The sequence below is a fragment of the Echinops telfairi genome, unplaced genomic scaffold (assembly GCF_000313985.2).
Source record: "Echinops telfairi isolate 266 unplaced genomic scaffold, ASM31398v2 ScPeMD7_3533;HRSCAF=4204_0, whole genome shotgun sequence".
Lineage (NCBI taxonomy): Eukaryota > Metazoa > Chordata > Mammalia > Afrosoricida > Tenrecidae > Echinops > Echinops telfairi.
This window is the reverse complement of record NW_022107431.1, coordinates 1,280,934-1,291,937: the sequence shown is the minus strand read 5'-3', so window position 1 is coordinate 1,291,937 and position 11,004 is coordinate 1,280,934. Positions and strand designations below refer to the sequence as shown.

General features: G+C 61.4%; 1 protein-coding gene across 1 annotated transcript; it reads left to right on the top strand.

Annotated features, from left to right (window-relative positions):
• The first annotated feature begins 374 nt into the window (after positions 1-374).
• Positions 375-10,654, top strand: DACT2 (dishevelled binding antagonist of beta catenin 2). The gene is made up of 4 exons (XM_004702076.2): positions 375-596; positions 7,649-7,781; positions 8,104-8,373; positions 8,667-10,654. Exons 1-4 carry the CDS (start codon positions 375-377, stop codon positions 10,337-10,339), a joined length of 2,298 nt encoding a protein of 765 aa, XP_004702133.1. The 3' UTR covers positions 10,340-10,654.
• The last annotated feature ends 350 nt before the right edge of the window (positions 10,655-11,004 follow it).

The following is an 11,004-nucleotide window of genomic DNA, read 5'->3' as shown; positions in this document are numbered from 1 at the left end:
ACAAGTCCTGGGGTTCCCAAGCGGTGAGTGCTCCTGGGGAAAGCGGGACATGGGTTCTTGGAAGCTGTAAGAAATGAAGGTCCCTCGGCTGCCACCCAGCGGGTTCCGATTATGAGGGATGTTCCGCAGGGGTCCGGAGAACCATCTGTAGGGGACAGGCAGCCTTGGCTTTCTCCCGCGTGCCCTGCCTCTGGTACCCAGGAATTGCACACAGGGGCGGGTGCAGGCTCCTCCGTGGGCGGGGCCCCTGGACTCCGGCCACATCCTGCCCCGAGGCCCCGCCCCGTCCCGCCCTGCTGGGCGGCGCGGCGGCACGCGGGTCGGAGCGTTGACCAGGCGGGCTCTGGGCACTGGCACAGGCGGCAGTCGCTGGCATGCAGGCGCAGGGCGCGGGCTGGGACCGGCGGCGGCTCGGGGCACGGCTGCGGGCGGCACTGGCAGGGCTGCAGGAGCTGCACGGGCTGCGGGAGCGGCAGCAGGCGCGCGTGCGGGGGGCTCTGGGCGCGCAGCCCCCCGCGTCCGACGCGGACGTCCGCGCCCCCAGCGCCCTGGATAGCTCTCTGGACAGCGCGCTGACTGCGCTCAAGGAGCAGTTGGTAAGGGGGACGCCCCGGGGAAGGGCCGTAGGACACCAGCGCCGAGGTGGTGGGGTGAAGGGTGCTTTCAGGTGGCGCTTGGGGCTACGGGACCCAGGTCATGACCTCTGCAGAGTGGCCTGGGGACAGGAACCTGGGGCCCTTGCAGGGACCCTCTGCGTCCACCACCCCTGCCTGCCTGTCCCTGAGGTGTACCCCTGAGCCTTTGGACAGGAGACTTGTCCAGAGACTCTCGCCTTTTTGGGTCTTCCTGGTGTTCTGTGGCCGCCCCCCGACTCTGAGCCTTGGCAGGATCCACGGTCTCACTGCGGAGGGGGGACGCGGTGCCACAGGGGGACCCCTGTACCTGGGGAGATGTGCAGGGCGAGTTTGAGGGGTCACTTCAACCTCCAGAAGTCACCTGAGCGACAAACCTGGAGGTGTAGCAGGACCTCGCCAGGCTTCTTGACAAGCCTCTCTCCCTGGCCTACCGTCCTGCCACTGTTCCTCCTGGGTGGGCAGGACTCTGCTTAGCTTCCTGGGGCTGAGACCCTCCCTACAGGGCCTGGGGTCAGCTCTTCTCTCAGGAAAGTGCAGGATGGGAGGTGGTCGCTGGGCCGCCTACTTGCCACTCTTCTGGGGGATGATTTTAAACAGAGTTCAAGACTGCGCAAGCGGGCGTGGAAAAGGTGAGGCCCGGTGGCCCAGGGACCACGGGCTGCCTTGCTTTGCCGGGCTGTGTCTCCCAGGGACTGATCCAGGGCTTTTTGAAGAAGGAACTGTACGGTGACTCCAGGCAGAGGCCTGCACTTGTCAGGGGCCTGGGACCTCAGACCAGGCATAGTTGGGTGCCTAGGACTTCAGACCAGGATAGCTGGGCTCCTGGGACCTTAGAGTGGGCGTAGCAGGACCAGGGCACCTGCTTCCCAAGGATGCATGCTAGTCTGCACAGCCCTCCTGAGGGGAACTGGTTCTGGAACCTTCCTCCTGGGCCAAACCAGCTTCCCCAAGTCCTTAAATCACTAGAGCGAGTCCAGGAGCAACCCTAGGCCCTCCTCTCCAGGGAGGTGAGCTACCCCTGTGTGGCATGCTAGGGGCTGTTGGAACACAGCTAATGATTAACCAGACTTCAGTGAGAGGCCCATCAGGCCTGCGCCCCAGCCTCTAATTACAAGTAGCCGTTTGGAAGAAAAGATCAAACACGAGTTCTTTTTCGGTAATTTTTCCTCTGCTTTATGTGGGGGCCAGAAGGAACACGCTGCCTTTGTCTTGGCACTTGGTTCTCCAAGTGGATTAGGTGATCAAAAGAGACATATTGGATCTGTGACATCAGTCCGACATGAAGTCCCTACACAGCTTTCTAACGTGGGGGCAGGGTGGCAAAGGGAGTGCTACTCTCTCCAGAATGCAGGACAATCTAGAGAAAGCCATCTCTCAGTGGGCAGGTACCCACTAGGGCCCACAGTGAGAGCAGCCCTGGTCCCAGCCATGGCCAGGTGGGGCCAGGTGAGGCGTCAGGGAGGATGTACCTCTAGCCCTTTGCAACGCAGGACTTCTCTGGTGAGAAGGAGCCTGAGGTTCCGGGAATTGACACTGTGGATCTGCAGTTGGCAGCATTGGCCATGCTCACACAGACCACACTCACCGTGGCTCCGTCACCGGCTCTGTCACCGCCTGTGTCCAGGGCCCTGGCGCTACTGGGAGTGTTTTATTTGAAAGAATATATCCGTGGCTTGCAGCCCTGGACACAGGAAAGCAGGAGACGCAGCTAGGTGAAGCTTTGGGGCTGCTAACTGCCAAGCCAGTGGTTCAAACTCAACAGCCACTCTGCCGGGTTCCTAAGCCACCTGGGCGGTTCTGCTCTGTGGCGGGGGGGTAGGGGGGTGCGGTCCATCTGAGATGGGATGGCCTACGGGATAGTGGTTCAGACTTCAGGACTTCATTTCTGAGCTCATGGAAACTGCTCTGTGCTAATGTGCAGAGCCTTGGCGGGGTGTGGGGGTGAGAGGACAGTGCTGATGCATCCGACTGCTCATTGCAAGGCCCGCAGTTCGAAACCACCAGCCCCTGAAAGTCAGAACTTTCTACTCCTGTAAAAAGTCCCAGTCTCAGAAACCCACAGGGCGGCACCTCCCTGTTCCCTAGGATTGCTACGAGTCAGAATGACTTGATGGCAGCAGTGTTTGACTTGGGTTTTGTGCTCATCTTAGGGCAACGCTGGATGTTCTCTGAAGCAGTGGGCACGCCCAGGGCATGAATGGGAGGGGGTTCCTGGTCCCTGGCAGCAGCCCTGCAGTGGGTGGAGGGATCCTGAGGGTCCTGGGCCTGGGTGGGTCTGAGTGGCTCCTTCACGAGCAGGTGTAGCTGCCTGGTCTTGGAGAAGAGCTTGGGCGGGAGCAGGCAAGGGCTCGGGGGCTTAGCCGTGAAACCTCACTCTCAGCACAGCCCTGCTGATTTCTGGTCGAGGCTTGTTCTGCAGAGTAGCAAGCAGAAGGGCAACCAGCGGAGATCCGGCCTGCTCCCAAGCTCAGCTCTGTTCCCAGGGGCGGAGCAGGTCTTGGTAGGCACCTGCTGTTATCCCCAGAGGCTTGGAGCCCCTGCCCCAGTAGGCTTCTTGGTGAGCACCTGGGACGCACAGGGCGACTGTAGCCCTGGCGAGGGACAGACGTCCGTAGGACAAAGCTGGCTCTGGTTCTCCCAGCGAGTCTGCCCCACCTGCCAGAGCCCCGTGTTTTAAGTGTCATTGTTGGTTGCAGACTTGAGCCCGGCCCAGGGTGGCCTGTGTGTGTGTGTGTAGAACAGGACTGCACCTTACAGGGTCTTCAAGGCCCTGGGCTGGTGGGAGTGATCACCAGGGCTTTCTCCTGAGGCGCTCTGAGTGGATTCTCCTGACCTGGCGCCGACCGGCCTGGGCTCGTGGCCCAGGGCAGGGCCACCTGCCCCCGGAAGTCCTTCACTGAGGGGAGCAATGGTGCAGGGTCTGTGCAGGGTCCGTTCCCTTGGTGCCGCCGCCGCCGCCGAGCTCTCAGAGAACAGTGTTCAGTGGCCCCTGAGTGTCAGGGTAGGCCTGTGCTCCCTGGGGGCTCCATGGCCCATGTTCTGGAAGCTGCTCACCAGGTCTTTGTTCTGAGGTCCCTCTGGGTGGACCTGAGCTTGCAGGCCCTTCTCCCGAGGTGCTCCTTGGGGCTCCCCCAGGTGGCCAAGTGTGGTTTTGAGCATGCCAGGTGACCCTCTGACCCACCTCTTGCTCCGGGCCCTGGGCAGAGCCCGCAGCCCGCAAGGGGGTGTGTGGGGGCTGATGCGGCAGGAGAAGAGTGAGTAGGGGCACTCTGGTGATACCCCACCCCCTGTGGGGACTCCACGGGGTTTGCTCCTCACAGCACCCCTGGAATGGGGGTGGTCACACTGCCCAAGGTCAAGACAAGTGTATGGTGGGTGTGGCAGGACCCTGCATACCACGCCCACATGCCCTCTCCCTGCAGCCTCCCAGCTCGCTCACCTGGCTCCTGAAGAGGGTGGGGGCACCGAGGGGCCACACCGGCAGGGACAAGGGCTGGACCACAGAGCCAGGCTGACTGGGGGGGACTCTCTCTGTGGAAGCTCACAGGCACGGCTCGGTGGCCTGCGGTGACATTTGCAGATAAACACCGGGTTTGCTGCTGCAGAGAAGTGCTGGCCTGTGCCGACTCTGGACCCACGGAGGGGCAGAAGAGGGGCCCTGGTGGCCCCGTGCCATGCCTCGCTAACTGGGCAGTGCGTGGTACAGCGGGAGAAAGGACCTGGCTGTCTGTGCTGTGAGGATGACAGTCCTGAGACTCCTGAGCCTCTCTGCTCTGCTCTGTCCCGGCCGTCTCTGAGGACACAGGACGGGGCAGCTCGGGCAAGAGCCAGGGAGATGGACTGGGAGGCAGAGGCCTTGAGGCCACACCGACCTGGGGCACCCAGGGGGAGGGGGGCTGCCCTGTGCTCCATGAGGTGCAGCCCCTAACCAGAAAGACATGGGAGCCGGCACTGACCCGTGCAAACCCCGGGAAGGTCTTTTCTTCCCCTGTGTGAACAGGGTTTGAGGACAGGAGCAGAGGGGGTGTGGCTACCTAGACACACTTCCCGCCTTGGAGGAAAGAGGTCAGATCCAGCGTTTAACCATTGATGTGCCACGAGCCTGTTCGGCCTGCTGGCCCTGGTGGACAGTGTGCTAGAAGCAAAGTGGTTTTCATTAGGATTACTCCCCGCCTTTGTCTGGACAGATGGAAACTCCCTGCCTTTAAAAACTGAACAGGTGAAACGTCAATCAATCTGTTAGACCCTGCAGTTAACAAATCAACAACAACACACAGTGGCTGTCTGGTCAGTTCAGACTCCTGTGCGTCAGCTTTTACCTGTGCTCCAGGGGGAGGGCCATTGGGACCAGGTCACCAGGCCTTTCTTCCACGCACCTCCAGGTGGAGGGAGACAGGCAACGCGGTGGGTGGTAGCAGAGTGTTTGCACCACAGAGCCTCTGGTCCCTGCTGGCATTGTGGTTTCACTGTGGGCTGCTAACCACAAGGCCAGCAGTTCAAAACCACCAGCTGCTCCTCAGAAGAAAGACTAGACTGTCTATTCCTATAAAGAGTGACAGCCCCAGTTTTACTTTGTTATTATTATTTTTTAAATGTTTTTCTGTATATGAAATGCAAGGTAGGTCAATGTATGGAGACAGTAACTAGATCAGTGGTTCTCTGGGAATACAGCACCAGTTGTCAGGTGGTATTGCGTAGGCTCTGACCCTTCATGACCCGATGGATGTGCACCAGACCCAAACCCTGCACGGTGTCCCTGTGCACACCGGAACCAATCACTGCACGGGGACATCATGTACAACAGAACACGCACGGTCCTGTCCCCTCCTCACTGCTGTTCCTTCGCCTGTGCAATTGCTGCAGTCCTGGTGTCAATGGTGCGTCTCCCACAGCAGGAGAGGTTGGGGGAAATGGGGAGCTAATACTGAGCACAGAACGAAGAAAACGCTCTAAAACTGGTTGTCGTGAGGACTGTACAACTCTTCTGGCTGGGGTTGAACTATTGAATGCATGATTTCTGAATTACCTGTCATTGAAGCTGTTGCAAAGGAGAAAAAGAGAGATACAGTCTCAGAAGCTCGGCCCTGTCTTGTAGGGTCTCTGTGATCCAGGATGGGCTGGAGGAAAAGTGACAGTGTGGGAGACCCACAGGGCAGGTCTGCCCGTCCGTAGGGTCGCTGTGAGTCAGCATCGACTATCCGGCAGGTGTTTGGTTTGGTTCCATTCAGAGATCTTTGTCCAGTGACAATGGTCATGGGGGTCATCCTGGGCACTTCTGTCCCCTGTGGTCTGTTTCTAGGGACCCGGCTCCACGCCTCTCAGTGTCTTCTCCCCTTGGCTCATGTTGGTTGAGGTGGGCTGCTCCTGGTGGTGCTGCTTATTGACAGCCTGGGCTCCGTCTGTCTGAAGGATGGCCCCCATTCATGGGTCAGCTGGAAGCTATGCCAGTGTCTCCGGCCCCTCCTGTCCCTCTCATTCCGGGAGGGTTGGTGGTTTTCATGATGTTGAGGGTGGTCCCTGTTTTTTCCCATCCTAACTGGGTCTTCCACTCTGTCGCTGGCCAAGCCACCAGCCTCTGCTCTCAGAGGAGCCTGAAGAGCCCCGACATCACTCACATGCTGGGTATTGGCGCTTGACGTGTGGGGGTGGGCAGGGGGGTGTTGTGTGGCGTGGGACGTGTGTTGTAGGTTGAATGGCATCGGATGTGTGTGTGGTTGTGGGTTGTACAGTGTTGTGTGTGGTGGTAGGTCGTATGTTGTACCAGTTGTCCAGGTTGTCTGGGAGACTACAGTGCCCCACCTCTGGGTCCGTAAGCCAGTACTGGGACACCCCTCGGTGTCTCTGCAACTGAACCTCTGGTGCCTTGGTTGGTCGGTGAAACACACAAGGTCCCATGGTGAGTGTGGAGCAGGCCACTAACCAGGAGGTTGACAGTTCAAATCTCCAGCCACTCCCGTAGAAATGCAGAGCCTGGAGCACCCACAAGAGGGTGGCTGAGTGGAACTGGCTTGGCAGCAGTGGCAGCCTTGGTGGTGGTGGTGGTAGTGGCACCCTAGGTCAGGCTTCGGCTGCCAGCTGCAAGGTCGGTGGTTCAAACCCACCAGCTGCTCTGAGGAAGAACGATGGAGCTGTCTGCTCTGTCCGTAAAGACGAGCCCCTGGCATCTATGGGCAGTTCAACTGTGGGTTGGAATGAACTGCCAGGCAGTGGGGGTGGACATAGCTGCGTCCACTTCTCCCTGAGCTGCTGCCAGCAGAGTGAGTGTTAGCCAGTGCCTTTTCTCGTGGGCCTCCCCCTGGCTCACCTCCAGGCTGGCTCCTGGTGATCTCGGGCATCAGGGGTGGACAGAAACATCCCATTTTCTCCCAGGGATGCCCCTGGAACGTGTGAAAGGTCAGAGCCTTCCTTGTGCTGTGCGGTGGCGGGGGATGTGGTGAGGGTGCGGGTTATTTCTTTCCTTGGGCCTGTCTTGTCCCTGAAAAGCCCCCTGGACCATGTGGTCTGGTGAGAAAATGGGGCGAGTTGAACCTGCCCCCCGAGGGGGTGAGCTGGACAGTAAATCCAGCAGGGCTCAGGCCCACAGTGTGTGCTCGCTGCCCAGTGCAGACCCATCTCTCAGAAAGGCCTGTGTGTGCCACCCGTCAGTCTGTGGGGTGGGGCGGCTGCAGCCCTCAGTCTGAGGACACCGTGCCCAGAGGCAGCTGCAGCGGGAGTTGTAACTAGAACTGAACCTTCCCCCAAGATGAGGCTGAGTTTTCATGTCTGCACTTCAGACCCAAACCAAACGCACTGCCATCGAGTCGGTGCCACCTCACAGTGACCCTAAAGGACAGGGACTAACTGCCCCTGTAAGTTTCCGAGGCTGGAACTCTTTATGAGAGTAGAAAGCCCCGTCTCTCTCCCACAGACAGGCTGGTGCTGGTGGTTTTGAACTGCTGACCCTGAGGATCGCAAGGCAACGTGTAACCTCTACACCAGGTTCTAAATTGGCTTCTCTTTTTTCTGCTGTTCAGTCCCGTTTGCGGCAGCAGGACGTGGGGCTGAAGACCCACCTGGAGCACCTGGACCAGCACATCAGCGAGCTGCGGCTGGGCGTGAGCAAGGGCACCTGCGAGCCTGCAGACAGCGACAGCCGGCCCAGCTCAGGTACCACTCAGGTCCTGGGGACCTGCCCGGGGTCAGTCAGCCCAGGGGTCAGGCTGACCAAGGGACCCTGTACTCATGGGACCACACGGGCCCAGTCCAGGGTCCTTGCATCTGCCAGACCACACAGACCTCACCAGGGGCAAACCCTCAGGATCACACAGGTCCAGGACAGGGGGCAGACCCCATAGTCTCACACAAGCCTTACCCAGGGGCCAGGAGATATCTGCCCACCGGGCAGCCAGGAAGGATTCAGAAGCATGCTGGGCCCTAGGTCACCCCCGACTCACGCGGCTGCACCCCTCTCGGCTCGTGTTCACTGCAGGCTTCTATGAGCTGAGCGATGCGGGGGGCTCCTGCTCCCGCTCCACTTCCTGCACCTCCATCTGCAGTGAGCCTGTGGCCCCTGCCCGGCACAGGCTGCCCGGCGTTGAACCCCCCATGACCCGCACTGGCCAGTACCGGCCCCGCTCAGCCGACGAGACCACCGTGCATGCTGTGCTCCAGCCCCCAGGGAGGCTTCCCCAGGAGGACAGTCACACGGAGGTTAACAGAGGGACCTGGGCCAGGATCCGGGCCAGGCCTGTGTCCACAGGTGAGATGGAGCTGCTTCTCCAGGGCATCTCTGGGGTGGGCGGGGGATGGAGGCTGACCGACTCCTGGGTGCCTCAGGGGAGGTGAGCCTTCTGCACTTGCTGGACCCCTGGGTGTCTCAGGAGAAGTGACCTACTCCTGGACTCTCGGCATCGGTGGTGTGGGGGGTGGGAGGGTGGGGCCGGTGGCCTGGGGTGGGGCTCAGGGTCCTGTTGGAGCAGCTGGTTAGGATGCAGCGCGCAGTGCCCCCCACCCTTGGCCCGTAGTACAGATTGTGCATCTCCTCCATCTCAGGTGATCTGGAGAGGCTCATGCCAGCCAGGCTGGGGACCCCTCAGACAACAGGCCCCGACGCCCTGCTCCGCCCAGGCCTCGGCACCCTGCCCCTCGAGGTGGATCCCACCTACCAGAGTGACCTGGTTTCTGAGCGCGGGAATGAGGTGTACCCCTACCCCAGCCCCCTGCACGCCGTAGCCCTGCAAAGCCCCCTATTCGTGCTGACCAAGGACACCCCCAAGGCTGGCAGTAGCGAGCCTCCCAGGACGCCTGGTCCTGGCTCCCTGGGCAAGACCTCTGTCCAGCCCCGCCCCGCCTCCCTGGGGCACCCAGCAGGGGCCTACATTGACAAGCTGCTGCAGCGGAATTGGGGGCGAGGAGGGGCCCTGAGTTGTGGCGGGGCTGAGCGAGGGCCCCCTAGGAGCGGGGAGTCCAAACCTCAGTGGGCAGGCGGTGGACGCAGTATGGACCTGCAGAATGGACTCCAGAGACAGGGCTGTTCTCAGGGGCTCCGGGAAGTGGGATCTGGCACACAGAGCTGGGGGGTCCCCGGGAGGCACCCCGCGGGGCCTGCACCTGTGTCCCTGGGGGACAGCCAGCAGTCCACCACCCTTCGAGAATCTTGCGTGCCCTCCAAGGGCTGCCTCCTGGAGAAAACCTCCTGGGACCAGCTCCTGCTGCAGCAAGAACAGCCCACCTGTTCCTGCCCCCAAGCCAGGCCACCGCCCCCCAGCCCCCACTGCCGGGATGATGTGGCTGACTTGTCCTTTAAGAAGGAGGATGTCCACTGTCACTCGCTGCTCACAGAGCGGCCTGCCCACTCACTGACCGCTGAAGCCCATCCTGAGTTGCCGGGAGCTGGCCATCCCGGAGTCCAGTCCAGGAACGGCAGGCGCAAGAAGAGGGGCTGCAGAGAGGCCCCGTGCCTCCCCGAGAGGCCACAAGGGGCGCCTGAGGTGTCTTGGCTGCCTTTGGCATGGGGTGCTTCTCCTGGGCATCCCGGGGAAGGCAGTACTGGCAAAGCGGCAGGCATGGGCCCAGGGCTGCCTGGCCGGTCCTGCTCTGAGACCAGCCTCTACCCCATCCCCTTCCTGGTGCCCCTGGTGGTGACGCAGCAGGAGGGTGGCCATGTGTCCACTCAGGCCCTGTACCCATTGGGCGCCATCTCTCTCGCCATGGTGGCCGGCAGCCGGGCCAGGGGGGCGCCACCAAAGTGGCAGTCCTCCGGGGAGATCTCAGCCAGGGCCCCTCCTGCCGGCACCCCCGCCCAGCCTGGCCTGGTACTCCGTAGGCCTCCCGGCAGGAGTGCTCAGCGTCCCCGGGGTAGGCCTCCCATGTCCTGGCCAGGGCCCTGTGACCCCAGCACATTGCAGCTCCCCAAGAACTGGGCCGAGAGGGGCCCCCTTCCCCCCTCCCCCATTGCGGAGACCAGCGAGGACGAGAGTGGTAGTGACCACACTGCCAACCGCTTCGGGGATGCAGAGTCCAGTGACATCGAGGATGAGGGCAGCTGGGTGCCCAGCCAAGGGACTACCGGGCAAGGGGACCCGAGAAGGCTGTCCGCAGCTTCCCCAGAGCCCCCGAGGGCCAGTGTGGGGCCCAGGCCGCCCCGAGTCAAGGCCTCCAGGGCGCTAAAGAAGAAGATTCGCAGATCGCAGCCCCTGTCCCTCCGAGTCCTGTCGATGGTGTGAGTGGGAGGGGCAGAAACCGCAGCGCACACACAAGCTGGCTCCACGCTCGGCTGTCCCTGTGCAGTGGCTCCCTGTCACCTGGGGAAATGGCTTGCCCATGAAGGGTCTGCTGCCGGGGCAACCAGTGAGCTTCGGCATCCGCGGGCCAGTCAGGCGCTTCCAGCGGCGCCCTGGTCACCACGGTCTGCTTCTCTGCAATGCTTCAGCCAGGGTGAGCCCGACCCTCCCCAGCCACCTTCTGAGCCAGATGGGACCCTGGATGAACAAACCCTCCAGATGTGGGTGCTGCCTTCCCAATAAAGTCCCCTTCTCCCACTCTGGTCTGTTTCCTCGCTTCCCGGCGCCGCACCCTGACCCTGAGGGGCAAGTCTCACTGAGTCCAGAGTCCGGCCCGAGTCTAGGGGTTCAAAGGGAAGGGTGCCCCTCCTGTGGGGCTTTATTTTTTGGAGGAATTAGCCTCCCCGCCCCCCACGCCTTCAGCTTGCCTATTGGGGCTCCCAGGCCCTATTCATGAAGCAGGCCTTTCTCGGGGTGGGGTGGGGGCGGGTAAGCAGAGAGCTGAGAGCATTTGCCCCAGGGATTCATGAAGCTTCCAGGTAGTTCTCCTTCAGAGGGGCTGATGGGAAACCGGTTAGGAGCAAGGAAAAGTTGCTCTGCGCTTGGGT

Coding starts and splice junctions, on each gene's coding strand:
- DACT2 (XM_004702076.2), top strand. CDS start 375: ATGCAGGCGCAGGGCGCGGGCTGGGACCGGCGGCGGCTCGGGGCACGG. Junction 597..7,648: donor CTGCGCTCAAGGAGCAGTTG/GTAAGGGGGACG, acceptor TCTGCTGTTCAG/TCCCGTTTGCGGCAGCAGGA. Junction 8,374..8,666: donor GGCCAGGCCTGTGTCCACAG/GTGAGATGGAGC, acceptor CCTCCATCTCAG/GTGATCTGGAGAGGCTCATG.